At 35.7% G+C, this 27,253-nt stretch overlaps 1 protein-coding gene across 1 annotated transcript; it reads right to left on the reverse strand.

The window, feature by feature from the left end:
- Window positions 1-431: 431 nt before the first annotated feature.
- Window positions 432-20,308, reverse strand: LOC147076453 (uncharacterized). Its single transcript, XM_085940274.1, has 4 exons — window positions 19,950-20,308; window positions 9,813-11,782; window positions 3,902-4,175; window positions 432-1,756 (listed from the first exon to the last, which is right to left on the reverse strand). The coding sequence occupies exons 2-4, from the start codon at window positions 11,759-11,761 to the stop codon at window positions 554-556; spliced, it is 3,426 nt and encodes a 1,141-aa protein (XP_085796400.1). The 5' UTR covers window positions 11,762-11,782; window positions 19,950-20,308; the 3' UTR covers window positions 432-553.
- Between the last annotated feature and the right edge of the window lie 6,945 nt (window positions 20,309-27,253).

Below are 27,253 nucleotides of genomic sequence, written 5' to 3' on the forward strand. Positions count from 1 at the left end.
GTGCAGTTGTGAAGGGTGGAAGTATGCTGTGGAGATCTGACATAACAATGCAACACTACAATATGTTTACATTGAACTAGTAAAACAATAATAAAAAAATATTCTTATATCTATATTTTACAGACAAATATTTTTCATCTATTATGGCTTGGATTACGCAGGGTTTGATTGAATTTTAAAAATTAACTGACACCATTTGCAATTTGTATTCAAACAATGACAAAGTTTGGTGTGCGCTATTCATGTTGAATTTCCATAGCCTACCTCCACCCTTCGCCACTGCCGGGATGCATATTCCAGACCTTACAAACGGTAAATACTAGAATACCGCGATATATTTGACTCAAACATTAAACTTAATATCGGTGAATGACTGTGCTGGTGACATCACGACATGTACTGTATAAATACAATGCCTATTCATGAATCGGTAAAAAGAGTAATAACTACAGTAAGGCAAGAAGGGAAAAGACAGAGTTGTCAAAGAGGACAGTAGACACAGACAGATGGCAAGTGATGATAATGATATTTATGAAATATGAATGAAATATATTTATGTTTTTTTTTTATTGGCTTGTGCCGCCTGGTATTTCAGTGTTCTCTCTCTCTTTTTAGCCAATGCGGCTTTCAGTTTAGCATTCGACTCAGCTTTGGTTTCGGTATTCTTCTTTTGATTCTTGCCGTCGTTAGGTTTCTTTTCATCTTTGGCGTCATCAGACTTAATCCTCCTCTCCTGCATGTTGACACGCTGCGTAAAATTATCTAAATTCGGTTTTTGGTTGGTATTCTTGGACTGGTTGGTATTCTTAGGTTGGTTATTATTTTTATTCTGTTTACCGCCCTGTTCGTAAACTTTCGTGTGTTTGACGTAGTTATTATTAGAATTATTTTTACCGGTGGCGACGTTCGGTTTGACGTGATTCGCGTGGTGGTTCGGTCCGCCACTTGTGCCCGGCGCGTTATTCCCCCTCCCGACGCCGCTTTTGTTAAAGTGACCGATGGCATTGTTAAAGTGACCGCCGGGATTGTTAAAGTGAGCGCGGGGATTGTTAAAGTGAGCGCGGGGATTGTTAAAGTGACCGCCGGGACCGATGAAATGAGGGCGTGGATTATTAAAATTAACGCCAGGGTTGAAATTACCGTGATTGAAGCCACCGCCTTGGTTGAAATTACCGTAGTGGTTGTTAAATGGACCTCTCGGCGGAATGAAATTGGGATGTGGCATCACCGGGAAGCCTAGAAGAGATGGTATGGGCATCTGAGGTCTCGGAGAATTGTGAACTTCAACTGGCTTCGGATTGGGTAAAAGGAACGGTCTTTGACCACGATTCTCTTCATTATCATTAGGTTTATGTTGCACATTTGGATCTATCTTTTTGGCTTGTGAGGCAGCTTTCAAGGAGTCCATCTCTGCTTTCTTAGCGCGATGTTCCGGCGATGCGTAGTAATGATGAGTCAACTCTTGGCATCCGTTCAACGTGACCAGACATGCAACGCAATTATACACTTCATTGTCGTTACTGACGCACGTGATGTATTCGACCATCGTGTTCGGATGGTGGGGAACGTCTTTAATGTGGCTGAATGCATAGTTAATGTTATGCAAAGACTCCTTACAGGTAACGCACCATAACTTCACCGTGCTGTGTTTGTTAGTCTTAATTTTTGCATACAACAACGGCGATGTGTTTGGCGTGTGTCTCCATTTATCTTTGGTCTCCATATGCTTCTCTCCGGAGACGTGATCCATGATTTCCTATAATACAAAACAGAAATACATTAGAATAAAACCGTAACCTTTGTTTACCCTGATCAGCGCCATCTTTAGATTAATAAAGCCTGAGCATATCTTTTTGCACAACCAACAAGTGGTCCACTGTTCAGCTGTCAAAATCAGATCCCAGATTGCTTGACTTATTGATTCGCCCTTCTCGTTTCCAATTGAGTCAAAGTCAGACTAGTCCTTCACACAAAAACCGATGGTAATATCGATTTCCAAAAAATATGTAGCATTGATCTATGCATTACATTATTGTAGAAGGTGTGCTAATGTGTAATTAATGCTAGTGTATTATTTATCATGTAACTCATCTATCCAAATCAAACCATTCCCTGTGTGAACACGACAGAGACGTCAGTATGAACACTATATCGTCGCTTAAGAAACAACACCGCGGAAGTCAATTAATTAAAATTTTCAGGGGAAACAAAAAACGTCTCAAAAAATTGAAAATTGATACCTTTTAACTTATTTTTTTTGTGTTTAGTTAAAAAAAAAAAACATTTTTTCATTCAAAAAGAATTTTTCCATAGAAGGAACACGGTGTAGAATTTGTTTACCTACCGAATGTTATTCAAAACTCAAAACCACCAAATGGGGACTTACGCGGTGTTGTTTCTTAAAAGACGATATAACAATGACAGGTCATCCATAGACAACAACGGGAGGGGCGGAAAAGGAAGGACCAGTCGTTGTGAATGTATCGGCTTTCTACTTGAGTCAGCAATGCCCTGATCCTTAGCCCAGGCACAGACATTAAGTTATGTTAATATTATTAAGTTATGCACAGACATTAAGTGTGGCACCTACTTTGCATCGCATCGCATGACTATAGAGTAGTTAGTTCAATCATAATAATTAGGTAGGGTGAAATTAGTAAAGCACATCGGCCTGAATCCAGTGGACATGGGTTCGATTTCCACCGGAAATAGATGTTTTCGAGGGTTCTAAAAATTACGAATAATCAGTATACTTAATCTTAAGGTGACGCATCAGTGAAACGGGAAATAATTTTCAACTGTAGGCGCGACGAAATTTTGGACTCGCTCGCATTCAGTGAGAGAACGTCGAGCCAGAAACACGTCACTTTGCTGCGTGATGGCGACGGGCCAATTAATTCTAAAATCGTGTAAAGATGACTAAAACCGTTACCCATTTACTTTAAAAAGAAAACATGTCAATGAATATATTATTATTGTTACTAATAGAACAATAAACAGAACATAAAATGGACGTATGTTGGATTTATATGACAAATAATATTTCGTTTGACAGGCGTCATTTGCACCCGCGACCCGCAATCCGCGCATCGCCTAGCAACGATCTTTTTAGACCGTGCCTCAACTGATGCAAGGCCTTAAGGGATCTTCGCATTACGTTTTACAGTAAACTGACGTTTAGTGGTCATATGGCTGCCATTTTTGTAAAAAGATGCTACAAATGTCAGCCTTGCGTACTTCCCAGATTTTCCTGATAATACAGTATTAAAAACTCTTTATAACTCCTTAGTTAGAAACAAACTTGAGAATGGGTCTATTGTCTGGGCCCCGCATCAGTAAAGTACGACCATATTATGGTAGAGAAAGGTGGTCTTTACTTTCGGCTGTATGGATATTATCCGTGGCTCTACCCGACTGACTTTCTCATAGGTTATGCTTACATAGTGTAGCTTAAAGTTTAGAAGGGATCTTTATTTAGCTACATATTTTTTATGACTGATACGCAACGTAAATGGAAACTCTGCCATTCTTGGTAGTATTGACATGTGTCTCTGATAATTATTTTAGAAATCGGGAGCAACTGGTGTTTGTTCTCACAAGGTGCAGAACTAATCCGCCATTAGTAATGCCAATTGAGAGGGCAATAACTATGTTCAATCAAATCGCTTCCGACATTGATATATTCCACTTACGTGAGAGTGAGTTAGGTGGAGAGTTATTTTATAAGTTTTTTAGATAGGGTCTTCTACCTAGTTCACTCGGTCTACTTCCATGCAAGTAGTTTTGTACCCTGTATTTGTATATTGTTAAGACTAATTCTTTATGACATGTCGTGAACTCTTTGAATTTATAATTTGCCATGTTGATTATAATGCAAGACAAATAATTTGAAAATACTTACGTCGAACCTAATGGTGCCCTTGAATCCGCTGCAGATCAGGCACTGGTAAATGATGGGGTAGATTGTGTAAGTGGCCGACACACAATTCTCATGCAGCAGTTTGGCGCGCGACTCCGTGGCGCCGGTCGCAGTCACTTTATCGGCCATCTCATCGTGTTCAGGGCTGCCAAAGTGGGCGACCACTCTCTCGGTATCCACCATACCAGACACGTTGCAGATCAGACAGGCTATCAGACCGTTCGACAGCCGGCAGCCCCAGTTCTCATTGACGAACCTGACAACATCGAAAGACACCTTTATCGAAATCTATAGAAAGCAATTTAGTATTAACCATACTAGTTTAGGTATGCTATGGGCGATACGACCAAGAATAGTGCACACTTTTTCAGTCATACTTATTTGTTTTCTTTGAATTAACGGCCCACATGCTCAGCGTAGGTCAAAATTGAGGTTCTATGCTATTTTCAGATCATAACCCTGGACATACTAACCTAACTGAAAAAAACGGTACATGTTCAAACAAACGCGTTACCATAATCTTACTCCCTATTTCATTTATCGTTTGTCAATTTATGGCTACGGTCGTATGTTGTAGCTTAGCCACTGGGAAATGCCAATAGAAATGGCGTATTTCAAAAAAATACTACCTTATTCTTAGGTCAATAATTATTATAAAGCAAACATTATTCGTAGAATGTTTATCACATTTGAATGGTCAAAGACATAGCTTATAATCAGTATCTTTAGAATTATCTTCAAATGTGTAAATCTTGCCCATTTTTTGAATAATAAAATGCCTAATTCTTGTCAAATTTGGGATCACAAAGATTATCAATATAATTTTTTATCGTAAATATTTCTTTATAATAATGTCGACATAAATTTTACTAATGGTATTATAAATGCTTTTAAAAATTAATAAATATAAAAAATCTTAACACCACTGCACATGGATGTACTGAAATATGACTATTCTTAAACATTAGAGCGAGAGATTTAAAAGAATACTATTTTATGTAATAAAAATACTTTATCCAGTCATCAAATGTTTAAAATAAATATAAAGGATAATAAGGCTTCAAAATTATATAAATAGATTATCTACAACGTTTAAGGAATGTCCAGGATCATGCTTTGAAAATAGCATAAAACCTCCATTTTGACCTACGCGGCGCACGTCCCCCCTTAAGAATACATATCGTTGGGTTACTGTCAAAAGTCTCAAAATCAAGTTATATAGTAATTTCAATTTAAAAGTTTGACATGCCCTCTAAAATCAGGCATAATACTAATTTACTTTGTGCTTTATGTGCATGTTCTATATTGGATGACCCTAATTTTTTTTTCTAGCTTATATATTTACACACATAATCCATTGATAACTCTAAATATCTAGATTATCGATTTTACCAACTTTTGGCAACAACCCCACAAATTACAGATGGTGTTAGGTAGTTAGTTTTTTTTTTAAATTCACTAAGCCCTGCCTAAACCAAACCATTTTTATTTCGACTATGTCCGATCCTAATAAGATCATATGGGCTTCCACAGAGTGGAGGTTTATATTGACAAATTTTGTTTTTACGAGAAATGGATGTCAGCCACTTGCTAAACCTATTAGGTCCATACTCTGACTCATACACAAATTAAAAAACGATATTTGTACTTGCCAGACCCAGGATTCAAACCCGGGACCCACGACGCTTAAGCCGCGCAGCCATCCTGGTGTTCAAAAAAACATATAATAGATAATAAAATATTCCTATATTATTATAATATATGGACAAAACATTGAGCGTCGACAGCTTCAAGTACCTGGGGATACACATCACGGGAGACGGCATTTTGCAGAAAGAGCTCGCTATCCAAATGGTAATGGCTGGAGCAACATTCAACTCAATGCGAAATGTCTGTGCGGTGGTATGACTTTAGGAGCAACGAGGAGATAAGAGAATGCACCAAGCAGCCTCTCATCACGCTGAAAGTGAAGAGGCGACGTTGGACCTGGCTCGGCCACGTGCTGCGGATGCCAGAAGAGAACTTTAACCTGGCTTGTCTGTTCTTCAAGCCGACCGGATTCGGGCGACCTGGAAGGCCGCTAAATACAATCTACAGAGTGTATACGGCGGACCTACGGGATGCTGGTTTGACCTGGAACGAAGCAAGAAGACTGGCGAGCGACAGGGATTCTTGGAGGCGCCACGTGGTGTCCATATACTCCAGTTAAGGGGCGGATATGGCCAAAGAAGAAGATTATAATATATTAAAAATTATGTATTTTAGATATTTTATAGAAAGATGAATATTTTTTGAAGATTATCTATTATGGCTTGGCTTATGCAGGGTTGAATTAAATTGTAAAAACAAACCAACACTATCCACAATTTGTAGTTTTAAATATAAACTAATTACTACATCATGCATACAATCTCGAATCCATGGCCCCCAGGTCAGGACCCGTTACCTAACAAGGTTAAGCAGCATTTCCCAAATAGTATTCCGCGAGGTAAAATTAAGGGTATTGCCAGCGGTAAAGGGTGGAGGTAAGCTGTTAAGATTCGACATAAATGGTGCACACTAAACTTTTGTCAGTAGTCAAACTTATTTGTTTTCATTGAAATAAGCTATGTGTAGATGATGTTTCGTTAATTTTTTAAATTCAAGTAAACCCTGTGTACATCAAGCCTTAACAGATAATAGTCCAAAAATATTCATTGATCTATAAAATATCCAAATCATGCCATTAAAACATACATAATTTTAGATATTTTATAGATAGAAGAATATTTTTTATCAATTATGGTCTGGTATTGGCAGGGTTTAAACTATCAACACTATTTGTAATTTATGTATTCTAAATTCAACGAAAACAAATAAGTATGACTGAAAAGTCGGATCGTCCATAGCATACCTAAGCTGTTTTAATTAAATTATTAAAACTAAGGACCAACATCTTAAAATTATATTATTCAATGAAAACAAATAAGTGTGACTGACAAAGTTAAGTGTGCACTATTCATGTTGAATCTCAACAGCTTACATCCACCCCTCGCCACTGATCATGTCATGAGTCACTGTTTTTTTTTTTTTTTTTGTGATTTTACCGAGGCTTTGACTGCGACTCGCTGTCATATCGCCTCTTCTCTTCTAGAAGGGGATCCGTCGATCAGGTCCTCACTCCTATTCTGTTAAATAACTTTACAATTTTGCCTAGCTCTTCCGTCTTACCCACCGCCAGGACACCCTTCAATTCGTCGACATTCTCATAGATATCTGCAATTCGCAGCTGTACTCTGTGAATTTCATATTTGGGGCATTGCAGTGCTATATGTACAATGTCCTCTAAAACATGACATTTATCGCAGAGCTGCGACTCGCTTCTTCCCATGAGGACATCAAATCTTTTGCCCATGGTGTGCCCTGTTCTTAGCCTCAGTATTAACTTAAGCTCATTCCTCGTCAAAGAAGACTCTACAAACCAGGGCACCTCTCGTGGTGACGGTAGAATAGACTTACTTGTCACTCTGTTACAGAAGCTAAATTCGTTTGCAATACTAATCGCGAGCCTAATACTACAAGGTTCTAAGTATTCGTCCTTGAAAAAACAAACCCAACAATGAAGTAGTATTCTAAGCTGCCTCATTGATATTTTTGTTTCTTCAAGGACAAACACTTAGAACCTTGTAGTTCTCCACTCGCGTAATAACATAATAATATATGATACAAGTGTCACAAGCTAGCAACCTCTTATCATTTTATGAATTCTTAAAATAGGGTCTGTTTATCACAGTCAATAACACATTGTCCACTGTATTGTCATATATAAATAAAATTGTCAATTATTTCTGAAATCAAGAAGTCAAGGTTAAAGTCCAACAAAAAATATATATTAAATTAACTGAATTGTTATATGGTTACTGTACAGCCAATTGTATCATGAATCCCAAAAAAATATTTCAAAACTAGACCAGTGGTTCTCATTTGAAATTTAACCGTGGCCGCACAATTGACATTGACAGTTCTATGGAAACATCTGGTGGCCGCACCAAATTTCACTTTTATTGTGATTGATGGAAAAAATGGATCAATTTATTTATAGACAAGTCCATTTAATTCTTTTTATTTTCTAAAACTCTTCAAGCACCAAAGTGCATGGTTGGTACATCAGTCCTGTGCAGCATCGATTCGGGACAAGGAAGTGTGGCACTAAAATCTTTTCATTCTGACACGGTTATAGTGTCATGGAAGACGGCCGTGCACTAACCGCGGCTGCATATACATTGCGGGTGGATATATGGCAACTCAAATAACGATTAGAGTGGCCTTTCGATATAATTAGCATGCTATTTAAATATGGTAATTAAAAAGTAATTGTCTAGTCAGCAGTCAAAGACATTTGAACATTTTAGTACATATTACATCTGTCAACTGGCTTCGATATTTGTTCTTTACGGAGTCCGTTACACTGAATGATCTTTCACAGTATACAGTAATAGGAAAAATCGACAACTAGTAAAGCAATTGTTGCGAATTCTTTGAATTGACTTGATTCTTGGTCAACGTATTACTTCGACCAAAATTTTCCAATCGTGGTATTATTAAAATGGTTTTTAAATTCTTGATTATGACTCATTTCCAATAATGCATATTTAACATTAGCCCAGTTAATTAAATTAAATACTGAAAATGATGTTGGTGGCCACCATGGCCGCGCATGAAAACCACTGCACTAGACCGACCCGATGGGACTTGAACCTATATCTAATGGATTCGCGCCAGTATGCTTTTCCAATTAAGCCACGGGAATCTTACTATATTATGACGATATAAATTAGTTGTTACATGAAATGCTTATCGAATTGCGTTATAATGTTGGCTATCGGTTTTAGTATATATTAAGGGAGGTATCAATTAATTCCTTATTTGCTATCGCGGATATCTCCATTATTTAGTTTTTATAACGTATTCAGTCGATACAGGGTCAAGTCCCGACGGCGTGGCAGGTTCGAATCCTGCTCGGTGTCATATTTTTTAAAAAAAAAGATTTCTTCTATTGGTTACATATTTCTCAAAAGTGTTTTCAAACTATGTACAGTATAACTTCGTTTTTACGTGCCCGGAATTCACGTTTTCCCGGCAATTGCGTGTATTTTTTTCAGTCCCGATGTATTTCAGTACATGTACGCATTTACGTTTTTCTTCCCCGCGATTTACGTCGGAAATATTCAAAATATGCGAGTTACGCACACTTGACAATGATTGGGTCGTGAAATTCGAACGATTTTTCAATAAAAATTTTAATTGAATGTTGTTTTTTAATAAAACGTTATTTTTTTAGAAACAAAAAATTTAAATGTTCTTTTTTTCAATATCCCTCTTTTACATTTTCCCTCCAATTAGGTTTTTTTTCTTCAGTCCCTTAAAAAACGTAAAATAGGGGTTATACTGTATGTTAAAAAAATAAATAGAAATACTCGAGGAAGAAATTCTACGACAACTAATGGACTCGACTAAAGATAACGTGTTCAGTCTTGTCTAGTGGCTTGTTTGGTATTTTGTCAAGTCATGTACTCTGGGGCCAAGGGAGCGGAAGGCAATTGACGCCTTCCAAATGTGGTATTGGCTCCAAATGATTCGAACCGGTTTATCATCGAGACTACAGACAAAGAAACGGCTTTCGACAATATGTTTGAGACGCATTCTGCTGTTTTTTTGGACATATTGTTCGGTGCGGACCGAATAACCTGGAGAGACTGATAGTTATGGGTAGCCTCCAAGGAAGAAGCTTACTGAGGGAAGCCTTCACTCTGCCCCAAAAGAAGCAGAGGACTGAGATGATTGGAAAAATGTCGATCGTTTCATATATATTAAAATAAATTTTAATTTGAGAGAAACAGAATAAACAACATACCTGGTAAGAGCTAATGCATCGCTGATAGCTCCAACATCCTCTTTTTCTTTGGCTGGTTTGGTCTCGGAAACCCCCGCCGCGCTGTCCTGGCAGGTCACGCCCCCGAGAAACTTCACCAAGTCGTCGACTTCATCATCTGCAGTGTTGACATCTCCAACAACAGTTTTGACATTATTTTTGACACAACTTTCAACATTGTCGTTTTTAACATCAACTTCAACGTTTCTGTTATTAGCTAGTATTCTTTCAATACTGTTTTTACCATCTTCGAAAGAAGCCAGTAACAATTTGTCGTGTTTCTTTCCAGACACGTGGTTCTCTATTTCCTTCAGATCCAACGGCAACTCCCGACAACAGAGGCCGCAATAAGCGTACATGGAAACCACCGGATCAACGAATATCCGATTCGTATCGTAGTACAAATTGTTGAGCAGCCATTTATCGAAGACCTTCGGATGACGACTCAACAGCTCGTGTTGGCTTTTTAAATTAAACACGCACAGATTCTGCACGTGTTCTTCACCGTCGATGTGTTTAGCGGCGTCATATTTAGGTAAGAATTCGTCGCAAGCCACGCAATTTATTAAACTCTCATCGACAAGAGAGAGACGGTTCATCAGACGAGTTCTAATATCGACATCCTTATAACTTACAGCCGAAGCATTGCCAATTTCATCGTCAAATTCGCAGCCGACAATACTATCTGTCGATTCTTTCTTGTCGTCTTCGTCATCGTTTTTTCCGGAGACATCATTTTTAAAGCAGCTCATTTTGTCAGTAATGTCAATGCCATACTTCCGTTTGACATTCAATTTATGAATGTCACTCCCGTGATGCTTCGACACGTTTAAAAATGACAGTTTAATGTTGCAGATTTTGCAGAGGAAATCGTCATTTGTGTAAGTCACTCCTAATATTTTCAACTCTTCTTCTTGGACCCGTTTCCAGCCGAGCATATCTTCCAAGGAGTAACGCCTTTTACCGTCATTCGGCAAAATATCTCCGATAGTACTGTCAGCTTTATCAGCCGTTTTATCACCGTCTGATTTTACTACTGTCTCAACTTTACTTGGAGAAATGGGTATAGCAATTTTGGATGTATTTTCGGTGTCAATCGCACTGAACACATTGTCGGTGATAGAAATTTCACGTTTTGAATCGCCAACTAATACAAAATCTAATCTGTCACTAGATTCAGTCACAGCTGTATTTTTACCATTACCTGATGCCACTACAGGCTCAAGTTTACTTGGAGAAATAGGTATAGCCATTTTGCACGTGTTTTCAGGGTTAATTTCACCAAACACATCACGAGTAACAGAAGTTCTATCTTTTTTGTCACCGACTATGACAAAATCCAAAGTGTCACCAGTTTCATTGACGTCAGCGCTATTTTTTCCAACATCTGACGTCGCTACGGCTTGACCTTCACTTGGAAAAATCGGTACAGCAATTTTGGATGTGTTCACGAGATTAATTGCACTGAACACTTTATTTGTGTCCGATATCTCATCTTTTTTGTCACTAACTAGAACAAAATCTGATACCTCACTAGTTTTACGAATACCCGTTGCCACAGGCTCAATTCTAACAGGTAAAGTACTAGTTTTTACTGTACCCCTACCATCTTCAAGTGTAATACAACTAAACGCCTCTTCGGCTACTAAAATTTCATCATTTGTAACGCACGGTGTCAATTTAGACACCGTTTTATGCGTTTCATTGATAATATTTTCGCGTGACATCGTCGGTTGATTGATTTCATCTTTACACCGTCTGTTGTCATCGGTGATTTTATTGTCTGTGGTGCAATGGCCGACTTTAGATGCCGTATTATTATCTGTGGCGCCCGTGGAGTTTTTCTCCCAGTAGGGAACATTGTCAGATACAGGTTTGGATGTCGGTTTTTTTTCGAACGACGCAAAGAATTTTTTAAATGAAAACGACATCGCGGTGAAGTGTTGTCAAGTCTGAAAAAAAAATAATATTTAAATAAGTACATGTTTATTTTGACTTTGATAAAGACAATCATTAGATACATTAATTATCACAACACAGAACTTGATAACAGGTTTTGATATTGATACTGATCTGAAAGCAGATTGATAATAGTGAACACCTATTAGAACAAAGTAATTATTTTATATTAGACACATTATTATTAAAAATTGTATCACAGTGTGCAAGTGATTCCCAACCATTTTTGTTCGGCAGGTTCAAGATTTTTGGGTGAGCTTTTCCAAATTCTCGCAGAACCTCTGACAGATATCGCGGAACACAGTTAGGAATCACTGCATTGTACCTAAAGTGGGGAGCCTTGGCACCAAAGCCAGATTAACCAGTGTTAAGCCTTTGTTGCTTTGTGGTTTCTCAGTGAAACCACCTGCTATTATTTTTTTACTGCCACTGTCATCTAGTTTTGAGTAGCCACATTTTACTAAAAATAAAGTTCACAATCTAAAAACGGATACAACAGATTTTTACCTAAACGAATATACCGATATTAGATATTGTTAGTGCTGTCATATAAAGAGATTTCAAGCAGAGTTTACACTATATTTAATACACTAAAATGTCTGGTAAGTCTTTTTAAGTATTGTTTATATTATGTAGTTGTAATATAAAGTAATTATAATTCATTAAAAGTTCTTTCAATGCATTATATGTCATGAAGTATGCATGGTTACACCGTGTAACCACTGGGCAAGTACGACTAAGTAAGACCAGATCCTGCAAGTTCCACAGGATATACCTTCAGGATCTGAATCGGAATATAGTGATTCTGAAGACGAAGAGGTGATAATCAATGCAAATTTCTAAATATATATAGGTATTCGAGGAAGACATAAATTCTACTAATGAAGAGCAGCCAGAAGTAGAAGGCGTACGGCCCGAGGAATGTTGGTCTGCTAAGGACTTCATGTGGAGAAAACATCAGGGTGCGTATGTTGAGCCTCAGAGAAAATACTGGCCCAATCATTCCAGAAGAAGCGGAAACCATTTTTAATACTGTTTCCCATTAATTTCATAGAAAATATTGTTCATGAAACATATTTATATGCAATTTTCTGTGTGTTAAATATTATGTTCTAGTTGCCCAGTGGATAATATATAAACTGGACTATATGTGAAAAATATAAATAACTTATATATATTTTTTTATTTATAATAAATACATGTTACTTATAAAACCGTTTTTAATTTTCGTTTATTTGAATAATTTGAGATCTTGGGCCGCAAAGGGTTGAAGGGCTACAAGCCCAGTGTTCCATGAATAAATAAATAAATAAACAGCGATAAATAGGATTATGACCTTTCAGGAAAAATATAACATCTCTATATATTGTATAGATTTCTAATAATACAGGTTTTCAATACGCCATAAAAAAATCTAATTATATAATTTCTGCATTCCTAATTGCTGAAACTGCTGCAATTGCATTCAAGGCCTGTTGCAGTTACAGGTGCGACGCTGCCATAGTTTTGTGTTGTTACCTGTCAAATTTTACCGGTTCGGTTAGTTAAAAATGTAAGTTTACACAATGAAATATTTTTTTATTTTTATTTTAAAACAGAAAATATTTACAAATAATCACAAGATAACAAGAACTTTTTATATACGTTTTTAAATTTTACTGTTGAATTATTATGCTCAATATGCTCGAACTTGTACTTGATATGAAGTAAATAAAAAACAAACAAACAAATATAGAATACTGAAATGTCATTTTGACATTTCATTTTGATTTCCATAGTAACGCACGTATATATTAATAATGTAGTTGCTAGGACCACCCGCTTAGCAACCAATAACAGTCTTTTACGTTTTACGGATTTTTCTGAAATAACTTTCCATGCAAAACAGAATTAACTGAAAATGAATTCAATTCTGCTTAAAGATGGCTAAAAGTATTAAAAGAATGCATTGGCATCATGTTCTGCAATATTCTAAAAGTTTCATATGTCTAGCTGGTCGGGAAGTTAGTTAAAAATCGATTGCAAGATTTGTACTGGACAAACAACCACCGGACAAACAAGAATACGAGCTAATAAAAACGTTGCAATAAAAAAGGGCGGCCTGGCAAATATTTTTGATTTCAAAATTGTCACTTTGACGAAAAAGTTTGTGAACCCCAGCTTTAACGCATATTGTGCAGATATAAGCGTGCCGAATGCTCTCTCACTCGCAGGTATGGTTCGTTTTTGTTCAGGCCTTGGTCCCTGCTCTTTGGTCAAAGTTCAGTCGATTTGGTTACATAATTGTGTAAATAATGACAAATCACAATAAAATGAAAACATAAAGGGCATTTGCAAAATAAAGAAAAATACTTATATCAATTACAGCTTAGTTGGTAAATTTGATATTTCAGTTGCGATTGCTCGGAAATCGGATTTCATATTTTTACTTCAAGGGGAATATTCAAAATAAATCTCATGATTCATAAAAATGTTAATAATTCTACAGTAATTTACTTTTTTTATATTGATAACTGTTTCGAGCCATCTTCAAAATGACAATTAAATAATCGAAAATACATAATTTTGAAAACACTTCTGAGAAAATATATTATAACCAATAGAAAAAATATTTTTGCAGGAATTGAACCTGCATCTCTCGGGTACCGCGCCCATGCACATAGACCACTAAGCTAAAAGAGTCATATTTCACTTGATGGCTTTATACTCTGAAGCGTTTTCCAAATTGAGCTACTATTGGCGATCGGCTTTTGTATTTTAAATCAAAGTAGGTATTACTTTAATTTTAATTAAGTACTAACCGATGTCACAGATCACTCCAAGATTGTTTGTTGTAACTTATGCGTCAATCATATTGAACTACTTTATGAGCTGTTTGTTGGCGAATTTAAAAGTGGGCGATTCAGCTATTGCGATTGTGATGATGACACACAAAACTTTCCATTCGCTGAGAAGCCAACAAGCTAGCGACTATTTTGACAGAACGTAGTTCGTTTTATACTGGGAGGTTGCTACTATGCTCTACTGCTTACCGGCGGCGTGTAAAGTTGACCGACTTTCAACTTTTCTTGGTAGATTGTTTACAATCTGCTTGTTAGCTTGTTAGCTTGTTAGCTTGTTCGATGATGACACTGGGCGACTTTACAGGCAGATTGTAAATTCGTCATCAAGCAGCTCGTAAAGTAGCTCAATGTCATTGACACATTTCACAGTGCGTGTTATCAAAATCCATTTTAGCTTATAAGACGCACTTACAGACATATTTTTTATGTCAATTCGTTAGTTTACATTTTTAAATCTTGTGAATTATTCGTTGAATAAAAAAAATGGTCAATTAAAAATTAAATAATTGATTTGCTAAACTTAAAACTAAATAATTGTAGCTAACAAGACAATTATTTCAAGTGGAGAAGAGTGGAGGTAGACTGTGGAGGTTCGAGATAAAAAGTGGACACTAAACTTTGTCAGTCACACTTATTTGTTTACATTGAACTAAGAATGCAAATTGCAAATGGTGCTGGTTAGTTTAACTAAAAAACACAACCGCGCTGAAACTAAATAATTTGACCAGCTTATAGCTTATGGTGCTTTTAAACAATCAGTTTTGCTGTCCGATCAGTCTCCGTTTCAGTCGACCTGTCATTTAAACGTTAAAGTTAATGTAAATGCAAAACTGAAGCGACCGACTGAAACCGAAGCGGAGACGAGACATGATGAGTTTTCCATCAGTTATCGTATCCGTTTTTAGAGTTGCCACTTAAATTGACGTGTAAATTACTTTGTTGCCGTATTTTTCATACTACTTTTCTAATTTTGATTGAAATATTATGATTTCTTCAAATATACCTAGGTACTTGTTACACTCCCAAATGGTCCCCATTTGGGGATGTCTCTGTGAATTTGGAGAAGCCCAAATCGGTACCAAGCCGACAAATAGTAAGGGTTGATTACGAAAATAAATAATAATAAACCGGCAACACTGTACTTGTTTGGCGCCAAAATTTAAAAACAGCTACGTCGCATTCTTATCGAATGCTTTTAGCCTAAAAATCATCGCTTAAAAGCGATGCGAGACCGCTCGTAGCACCAAATGATTGCAGCGGCAGGATCAAAATACCAACGATCTTTCCGTTGAAAACAGGAGAATCCATTCATCATCGAACAGTAAACATGTTCATATTTAGTTTACAAATATGTAGTCATATAGTAATATTAATGTAATAAACCTCGCCGTTTCTGACAACAATTCCGGTGTGTTATTTGTTCACTCCTAAGTCCCCAAAATATGCCAGACAATAAAAAAAAAAAACACGAAAAACAAGCAAGAAAAATGCATCTCACACCAACGCATTTTGACGGGAGATGATGTCATACTGCATTATAAAAAACATCCATGACAAATGTTTAAATTATTCTAGAATACCATTATTGATGATTTTACTTACAAGTTTTGAATTGAAGAAGCTTTTCCTGCAGCCGCGCTTATTTACACTTAATGAACTTTTTGAGGGCTTTAATTGAAATTACCAATATATTCAAATTGTTTGTAAAAATCACTAATTCTACAATATTGTGATTTGTAGAATGTAGGTTGCGATATCTGTCCATCTTGGTATCACATGCAATCAATGACATTAATATGGACGAAGCATCTAGAAAATAAAATGACACTCACTTTGTGTCGGGTCTGCCGGATGGCGAAATTCATATTTTAATATCGGTATCCTACGCTCAAATGAACATTCTGCTTGCAAGCGGTCTGGCGACACCGCTGGGTCTGCCCATACAAAATTTCTGACTGTCAGGTTTCGACTCCACCGTTATTATCGTGTTACAAAATGCCAATGTGCCTAGTTAAAAATTGTAAAAAAAACTACTAAACACTCCAAGAAAGATGGGATATCACTTTGCATGTATTAGTATTATTTATTATTTATAAAATGCCATTTTAAGATATTGATGAATGTTTATTCAATGCAATTGAATGACAGGAACCATTGGACAGTCAGTCGCCTGTGATTCGCTGAGCTCACTTGCGTCTAATCTCCGAGAAGTCGTAAGTAACCGAGAATCTGTTTCTAACGCAATGAGTCATGACACTAATACGCCATTACAATAAAGGTTATATTACTATAAATTCTCGAAGCTTGTATCGCATAATGGAAACGGATACATCAATGGTCACGTGACATCTACCTATACATCTGTGAATGACTTTCATGCACAATTTCTCGTGCTCGCCGGGTATGAAGTGAGTCGTCCATTTAATATGTCATTGCATGCAATGCACTAAATTTGTAGGCAAGCTTTATGAAGATATTAAAGAAGAGAGTTTCGTATGTGATTAATGTAATGCATCCAAAGACGTGCAGCAGTAATTTTATCATTTTAAGATCACTGTGCCTTATGTTTTACATACACTAAGTTTAAATTATAAACTTTACTAATAAGTGGTTTGTGCATTGATTTTACGCTGAGGCTGAGTAATGGTAAACGTAAGGTTGACTTTTAAAGTTTTGTGGCTGAGCATTGGTAAAATTACCCATTTTTTATAATAAGTTGTATTAAAATTTATGAGTGAAATATTAAGAAAATATTGTTTATTCACATGGAAAATAAAGAATTATATAAAAATATATTTTCTTGTCTAAGATGTTTCATTTTCCTGCTGTACTTATTAAAAATTGAAAAATTCGTTAAATGGCTAACTATTGGCGACTTTACCCTAATACACATTTTTAAATGTCACCATAATAAATATAGATAGGTTGGTTTTTTTCTATAAAATAATGTTTTAAAGAGATTATAATAGCTATATTTACCGATAAGTAGGTACTTATGTTTTAACGAATACCGGTATTCAATAAGAAATACCGAAAAACTGGTGGTGATATTTTCATTCGGTATTGCAATCCCTAGTGACAGCCGTAGGTTAGAATCATAGAATTAGTTAGAATGTAATTTGACATTCTATGTATCAGTGGCGAAGGGTGGAGGTAGGCTGTTAAGATTCGCTATAAATAGTGAACACTAAACTTTTTTCGTCATATGTATTTGTTTTTATTGAACTAAGACTACAATTTACAGATGGTGTTAGTTAGTTTTTAAAAATCAATTAAACCCTGCCTCAACGAAACCATATTAGTTTTGGTCTAATTTGGGCAAAACGACAAAATTGTGCACATTTTTTCATTCATAGTTATTTGTTTTCGTTGGATTAAAAATACATATTACACATATTGTTGGTTATTTTTTTTAATTCATTAAGCCCTGACTAAACCAAACTATAATAAATAAAAAATAGCATTATATTTATAAAATATTCAAAGTTATGTATGTTTTAATTGCATAATTTTATATATTTTATAGATAGACATGTAATTTTGACTATTATCTATTATGGTTTGGTTTCTCAGGGTTTAATTGAATTTTAAAAACTAACCAACACTATCTGTAAATTGTAGTCTTGAATGAAAACAAATATGTATGTCTGAAAAAGTTTAATGTGCACTGTTTATGGCGGATCTTAAGAGCCTACCTCCACCCTTCGCCACTGCTATGTATACTTACTCCTCTTAATGAAAAGAAAATAAGGCAATTTTATAGTATTGATATAAAATTACCGAAAATAAGTACGACTGACAAAATTTAGTGTGCACTATTCATGTTGGATATCGACAACCTACCTCTCCACCCTTAGCCACTGAGAAATGCAGAAGCTTAAACAAAAGTAAGCACACATTGCAAGCTCTTCCTCTGGTCGTGGTCACCGAAGCACTTGTATTTTACAACCTTTTTATTAGCTCGTATTCTTATTTGTCCGGAGGTTGTTTATGCGGTACAAATCTTGCAATCGATTTTTAACTAACTTCCCGACTAGCTAGACATTTGAAACTTTTAGAATATATCAGAACACGATGCCAATGCATTTTTTTTAATACTTTTAGCCATCTTTAAGTAGAATTGAATTCATTTTCAGTGAATTGTTTTGTATGAAAAGTTATTTCGGAAGAAATCCGTAATCCAATCCACTATTATTGTTTGCTAGGGGTCTGGGGTCCTAGCAACTAAATTATTAATATATACGTGCGTTACTATGAAAATCAATACGACATGTCAAAATGACATTTCAGTATTATTTCTATCAAGTACAAATATTTTTGATCGTTTAAGCTAGTCAAGTCAAGTTTATATGATAACAGAAAATTTAAAAACGTTGCATATAAAAAGTTCTTTTTATCTTGTAATTATTTTTGTTAAATTCTCAACACCTCAATTTTTGGAATTCTTTAAAAAGGATAATTAACATATTAGGTAGGTAGGTAATTAATATAAGACGTGTCGTGTTCGGAAATTTATATTATGTATGCAATTGGCCGAATTAACCACGAGCTGTTGAATCAGAAATATATGGCCGTATAGTATTGAGATCAAATTCATGTCTCAATAAAATACGTAATAAAAACCAACAGAATACAAAGGAAATAGATAGTTAAGTAAATTAAAAATAGAATAAAATTCTGAAGGATTCACACACGTAAGTTAACAAGTATCAAAATCTAATAAAATTGAAACATAATTATTTGCAATACTACACGAACAACTCTATGCTATACGGCCATCTCTTTCCGGTATGACAGCACATGGTGAAATATAATACACGCAACTTACAAAGTAAGTAACCGAACGGTGTCTTACTGCGACGCGAAAAAGTTAGGGAACCAATGCTCTAGTCTAGTGCATGAAATTTGCAAACATGGTCTCGAAAAAGTATACCCAAAATCAACATGAATCGTTCGTTACACCACGGTATACGTCAGTAGGGTGTGGCTGGCAGAGAGAAAGGAGAAATTACGTACATAGCAAAAGTAGGTAATAAATTGAAATACTTACATAAATGATCACTTTTGACAAAAAATAATGCATGAATATATATGGAAAAAGATGAGAATTATACCCGGGACCTCGACTACGTCAGATTGTCAGCGCAAATCGCTACCGGCTTTTCTAAATAATGCATTATTTACAAATAATACAGTCGGTAAACGACTCGTGAACAATGGTTTCATTGTGCAGAGAAAATTAACGCGGTTTTTCTTGTTGATGTAGCAAAGTTTATAATAAAAATACTTAATGATAATTAACACACGTAATACGTACCTCAGAAGCGGTGAAACATGGTAAAACTGTCCATAAGCGAGAAAATAATGCGTTTGAAATTTACACTAAACCACCATATTAATTTGTACCGATGCACTGTTGTGAGTAGGTACTTCAAATGTCAAACTCGTGATGACAACAAAAACTCGCGTCAAACTATCGATATTTTTATGGTAAATCGTAGGTTTCTTATCAGGGGCCGCTGTGATATTAAACAAGATAGGAGAATCGTTATTTCTGAGAGCTTTGGCTATTATTAATTCTAGCAGGGAAATGTCCACCAAATGCAACGGCAGGAAAGCCAGAATGAAAATATTTTCTGTCGTTCGGAATCCCCTGTAACTTTATTTCAGAATGTCAGATAAAAATAAACTTGTTTACGTCTTTGTTTGTATGGGGCTACGGTCACTGCGGTACGATGCCGGAAAAAGTTAACAACGCACAATTATTTTTTTTTGTAAAAAAAGCCACAAAAATCGCAAAAGGAGTTAGAGCCTGTCCACATGGCGCGATTTACGCTCGAGAACCAGAAATGTCATCCGCCCAGATGCGGCGCAGTTTGCGCGTTTGAAACAATAAGGTGACGTAATTTATTTTTGAATCGGCATACAAAAACAAACGCTAGTGTAGTAAAATGCACAAAAACTCGATTGTGATAGTCGGTTTCTATGAGATTTTGTATTTCGCGATTACTTCCAATACCTATTCTCCGCACTTTACAACCTAGGCGACGTAATTTATTTGGGAGTAGCAATAAAAAGTCTCGCCTTCGAGCGCCAAGTGGTCGTATTTCATTTTTTAATGGCTGTAAACGCCGCGATTGTCCAGAGTCTGGCGTTTGCAGGCGATCGTTGCGCGAGAGTCAAAACGCGCGAGCGATTGGAGGACAGCTGAATTGGGTCACATGTACCTGGAAAATGCGCCATATGGACAGGCTCTTTTAATGATGTCGTCTTGTGAATAATTTTAAAAACTATTAATTGTCATACTTTGAAAAAAAATCGGTGTGTGTACTTATGTACGCGCGTTAGAAGTTATACTTCTTTGGCGTAACAAAACAAAATAAGCCGTTACCTGAGTTTATTATTAATATTACAGTGGATTTTTTTTAAACCATGTCCGATCCTGATAGGATCATATGGGCCTCCACAGAGTGGAGGTTTGTATTGACAGATTTTGTTTTTTACGAGAAATGGATGTCAGCTACTTGCTCAACCTATTAGGTCCATACCCTGACACACACAAATTGAAAAACAATATGTGTACTTGCCAGACCCAGGATTCGAACCTGGGACCCACGGCTTTATAGTCCAACGCTTATGCCGCGTGGTCACCGTGGGCACAATTGTGGGGGATTGTGTGGGCATACACGTGGGGGATTAGGTTGATGAAAACGTACGCGATTCATCTGTCTCATATACCTAGCACATGAAATCGTATTGAACCAAAACTCATCTTTGCCATACAGCGGTTATAATCGATTCGAAATTGCCCATGATGAATTAATAAAAAAAAAAAACAATTTCAATATATTTTTTGAATTAAACATTCACAAAATTTATTTATTTATTGATAAGTATGTAATTTTACTCATAAATAATACTTAAGTACATAAATATAGCCTCAAATCTTGATACAAAATCTCTACAATGAAAAATAAATATACACTACAGTATAAATAAAGTTTTATCAATATACATTAACAGTGTAGAATGTTAGTCGCCAGAAATTTGTTTATAAACATATTATATAAATTTATTATGACACAACACGTGTTCTTTACTTGGTTGTGTTGAACGACTAACTAAATGACACTATTCGCGTGCGCATGTACCCTTGAGACCAAAATGAATATAATCATAATAATAAATTAGTTAAGGTTCAAATAGACTATATGACGATCGGGCACATATATGCTATGAGCGATTTAGTGTCTATGATCATATCTATGCCATTCCGACATATTATACATACATATTGTATGACAGCTATGACATCGTATCTACACTCTGTGACATCCTGTGACACAAGACGCCAACATAAGAAACTGATTTTTCGGCATTTATATGACCGATCGTCATAGAGTCTATTTGAGCCATTACATCGGCGCGCACAACTTCGTCACACAAAAAATTGTTATTTCTTTTTATAACAACAACGACAATACTATTGATGACAAAAAATCGAAACGACGGGATGCTAAAAATCATTTTTTTTTTGATAATTCCTTAGAGAACTGCCTAATGGCTTCCCACAAATTTTAACATTCAGTTCTCTTACTGGTTCTTGTTTCCAAGTTAAACAAAAATAACAATAATTGGAGGTACATAGATAATAATATAATTTTCATTGTTCACGTTCATCCAAACTGGGTAACATAATATTAATGAAAACTACTTGGAATAGTGCCGGAGCGCCAATTTGACGCACTCCGGTTCCACTTCATCACTGGTGTTATGATTAATTAATACAATTTTGGCAAAGTACCTATAATAAAATTTATTATAAAATACGAAATAGATATTTTATAATCTGAGCGTAGTGATTGTAGTTTTTGGAAACTTTCCACTATATGCAAGTGCTGCAAGTATGAAATAGTCATAGACTAAAATAAAGCAATTGTATAAATATACTCAATATTTTTGGTGTTCTTTTTCAAAGAGAATTAAATATTTTTACATCAGCTATGTACTTTAACTACTACGCGAAAGTTTACATAATTTATTTCTCTATTCATAATTATATTCTTACAAATATTAAGTAGGTAAGTAATGGAAAATGAAGAATCTTCTGTAAAATATTAGGTAGGTACTTATAGGTATAAAAAATAGGTAGGTAGACTTATGATGAAGCTATTCTGAGCAGAAATACATAGGTACTTACCTAATTATTATTTATTTAATACTTTATTTGATGATGTACCTAAATAAGTACATTTTATCAATAAAAATCTTATATATTTTGGTTTCGAACTCGCCGATATTGTGCTATAAATAGTGAGTACCTTCCTAATTAATCACCCACACATACTTAATAATTAGGTAAGCAGGATGCTGTTTTTTGTTCTTTACAATTGCGTAAAATTATCTGTGATTGACACACACTGGTGTGGCTTAAATTCGCCCCAACATTTAGAAAATATAATATTGCCGATGGTGTATTATGTCTATAGTCTATGGGTAAAATTTGACGTTTACAAAAATAAACAAATACGCACTGACGTTCCACAACAATATTGTATGCAACTTCGTAGTAGGTACCAATATAATTAATATGACAGGTACCTACACAATTATTATATGTAATAGCAAAACATTGCTTTTAAATTGTACAGCAATGAGTATCAAACGAAAGAAAGTCGGGTAATTATATTATACTTAGTACTCCATATTATCGTCATTGAGTTTATTAAGATGTTTTGAGACCAAAAACTAGGTAACACAACAAAAACACAACCTACTTTAACCCGAAAATAAGTAGCTTGTGAGGTTTTGGTTTGTTTTTCTGTAGGTTGAGGTGTTTGGTCTCAAAAGACCTGGTTGAGCTTTTCGCAGTGGACTGTATTAATTGGTGGGTGATGATGCTGGGAATTCCGGATATATGGGTAGGGGGTGATAGACAAGAAGACGTGGCACTGACCTTTTGATAAGACGAGGGCTGGCGCGCACTGGCACTGGTCCCAGGTCATACACACACGCACTGGTTGTTTTAGGTCACCCTGTTCGCGCACTTGTTTCACAGTTTATGGATGATTATGATCTTGATGAATGATAATGATTTGTATGTATGATTGAACGAATATCTTTCAGATATGTTTTGAGCTACTCCTGAGTGTTCAATCAATTACTAGCCAGATTTATGAGGTGGGTGGGGAGCTAAGGATGGGAATGGGAATATAAATGGCCCAACCAGACCTCGATCATGAAAACGATAATTATGAGTACCTACTATAACTTTAGAGTACCTACTATAATCTTAACCAAGAGATGTCACGGAGACTTGAAGCTTTCGAGATGTGGCTGTATAGACACATCCTCAAAATTCCTTGGACTGACCGGGTGACAAATGTTGAAGTTCTCAATCGAATGGGGAAGGATCGAGAAAAGACCTCGAACGCCGTAAAATGCCTCAATTTTTTTAAAAGCTGAGAAATTTTCCCTCGTAGATACCAAGTCGCAATGGCCGACCGGTCCAACTGAGGGTTGAACTGTCTTGAGAAGCTCTTCCCTTTCAACCAACATATTGGGAATTGGGACACTCCCAGAGGATGGGATCGGCATCCTGCAATTCGCCACATAAGCAAGTTGGAGATTCTATTAGGCCAAGCTGTCAGAGCTTGGAGGAAAAACCACCGTGTCCAGTTAAGAACTGAGAAGTCCAATGGTCTGGAGTCAATCTGGTTATCTCCATGCGCCACTTTATATTAGGAACAAATAAATGAGTTTGTCTGCCCTTGAAAGAGGTGGTCCATCGCCCTTTTCGAGTGCTTATAGCGATTATACTACTGTTTCTTACACTACTGCCTAGTGGTCTGTTGTAGTATTAAAAATAATATAAATATATTTACAAAAGTAAGTTTTTGTAAACACGATTTAATCTATATGTATATAACATAGGGAACCCGGCCCACCCACGCCATCCTTTTTTCAAAGATTTACTATAGTAGGTATCTATGCATACTAATACTTACCTGAGTACCTGACATGTATGAAATAATTCGAATATATCGATCGATAGCTTACAGGCGAGAGTACTCACCCGGAAAATGATAGATGTGAGCACTAATTTAGGATTTTTCCTAATATGTAGATATCATATTTTGTCAATAGATCTACAATAAATTAATGCATAGGTACCTACTGTAGTCAAAATCATGTTATCACTTTAATAGATTTTTTTGACTCTCACAAAGATACGGTTTTTACTATATCACTCTTTTTTAGGTTCTTAGGTTTAGGTTAGGTTTTTAGGTTCTTACTATGTGTACTTTACAAATGCTTAGGTAAACGAGGAAAAGGTACCTCTTCCTCGTTCCGGCAAAGTTTCAGGCTCGCTTCAGATGCCATCGACAAGAGATAATATAGTAAAATGGAGGTATATTAATGCAAAAGCTGATGCTGGCTGACAGTTAACGCAGGGCTTGAAATGGACTGAAGCGCCGTTCCGGTTCATAAAATCCCCAAAAGAATCGCTCTGTCTCGTGGACATATTAATTTGACCGTCCGAGCTTGATATGCCATATAATAAAATCTAACACACTTATTTTTATAAAATACACATACCATTAGATAACCATGTTAATATTCCTCCGGTTCATAAAATATTCCATTTCGAGCGCTGAGTTAACGTTAACCCGAGCAAACGAGTTGCTAAACCCAATCAGACTCAACGACCACTCCGATCGTCGTGAGCAATCGTCGACTTTTAATAAACACAGCATATAATAATTTACGCCCACGATGGCCGAGCGGATTACGCGTCGGCGTTCAATGTCGTGGGTCCCAGGTTCGAATCCAGGGTCTGGCAAATACACAATATTGTGTTGTTTTTTAAATTTTTGTTTAGAGCCAGAGTAAGGACCTAATAGGTTGAGCAAGTAGACAGTGACGTCCCGTGGGGGTAGGCAGATTGAGCGTCGCTTGGGGGCGGCAGATACTCGAAGGGCGGCAAATCGAGGAGAATTATTTGGTATTATATAGAAATAGCTACCTAAATTAGTTATATTATAACCAGAGCGTTGGAGATGTTTTTTTCCGGATGTTTTTTTTTATCCAGTGCTTACTAGAGTACATATTTTAGTATGATGTCACCACGCATCGCGAGAAATTTTTGTTTTATTTTTGACTGCTCGGTTTCGTATACAAAATGCCTATAAAAAATATTTTTACTACTCTTGGCACGTAGACGCATTATGAATGATAAATGTAAAACACCAAAAAACCATAATAAATCAGTCATAATATAATAATATAATGTCATTTACTCAGATTAAAGAGTTCCTTTCATAACAGTGATATTATGTAGGTATACGCGCAAAAGCCGTCGCGCCATGGGTGGCGCCGAACAAGCGACGTAGATAGGTATTGAAACAAAATAATATTACCTATATAGATTTCAACGTTGGTGAAGAAACAAGGAAAATTATTGTAGAGATTTATAGATAGGTACATACTTCCGTATTTTTTAATTTATCCAAATATTTTTGCCAGTCATTCCCGAGATTTAAAAGTTGCCGGATGTACCTATTGCAAAATAGATATTCATAATTATTATTAATCCATTGTCATTTGTCATAATCAATTAGTATTCGTGCATATAATACTATTTACATTAAGTACCAGCTAATTGTATTAAAAATGTACACTAATAGGTACCTACCTAGATTATATCGTATTTGGGCATTTTCGCCAAAGTTTGTACATGTTTGAAATTTGGGTAATATTATTTTTTCACTCAAATTAACCATTTTTATATAGCTAGCAGATTCCTTGTTCTATTGCTGAATTGGTGATAGCAATTTTTCAGCAAAATATTGATTAATACAATATTTATATCATTTTTATTATGAAATTGGGCATAATAAGTTTCCGTTCCGTGACTACGAAACTTAGCTTTTAAAACATGAATGAAACACTTTTTATCACTTAAAAGAGCTCTATTAGATTAAAAAAACCATACACTTCAAAATAAAACTACAAATAGTCAAAAAATATTATTGAATTTTAATTCTTGGGCACATTTCGTTCCCCTCCGTTACCCTATGTCTATAATGGCAGAGCATTTTTCCTTTAGTATTTGAAAAAACCAATCAATGTTCGTTCTGCTATTTTTTTAAAGACAATAATCACTTTTACTAAATTTTATTGGAAAAATAAATAAGTTTCGTTATTTAATAATCAAATGAAAAATAGTTAACGTTCAACTTTTTTGGGGACATTTTCGGAATGGAACGAAATGGTAACGGAGTGTAATTTGTAAAGCTTAAGTTACATGTTACCATAAAAACAAATTTTTGTTTTATGAAATTTATTTGAATTTTTTGATAGACAGATAAATATTCAACGTGCGTCAAAATAACAAAACAAATCAAACTTAATCACTAAAATAGACATATTTTATAATAAATTTCACAATACTTGTAAAATAAGGTAGGTAATAATTTTGACACACTATACATTACCATAACTTTATTTGGCATTTATATTATTTGTAACTCAGATAAAAAATATTTTTAAGCAAATTAACAATATATGAAAAAAAAAATCAGCAAGGGATTCAGACGCGAGTTCCTAGCGCGGCACGGA

This window comes from Rhyacophila brunnea, unplaced genomic scaffold (assembly GCF_057557595.1).
Source record: "Rhyacophila brunnea isolate RB1 unplaced genomic scaffold, BYU_Rbru_1.0 scaffold_13, whole genome shotgun sequence".
Taxonomy (NCBI): Eukaryota; Metazoa; Arthropoda; class Insecta; order Trichoptera; family Rhyacophilidae; genus Rhyacophila; species Rhyacophila brunnea.

Excerpts from the sequence above, each read along its gene's own strand:
- LOC147076453 (XM_085940274.1), bottom strand. The coding sequence starts at position 11,761 with ATGTCGTTTTCATTTAAAAAATTCTTTGCGTCGTTCGAAAAAAAACCG. Across the intron at positions 4,176-9,812 it reads GATGCATTAGCTCTTACCAG|GTTCGTCAATGAGAACTGGG; the intron begins GTATGTTGTTTA and ends CGATGTTGTCAG. Across the intron at positions 1,757-3,901 it reads AGGGCACCATTAGGTTCGAC|GAAATCATGGATCACGTCTC; the intron begins GTAAGTATTTTC and ends TTTGTATTATAG.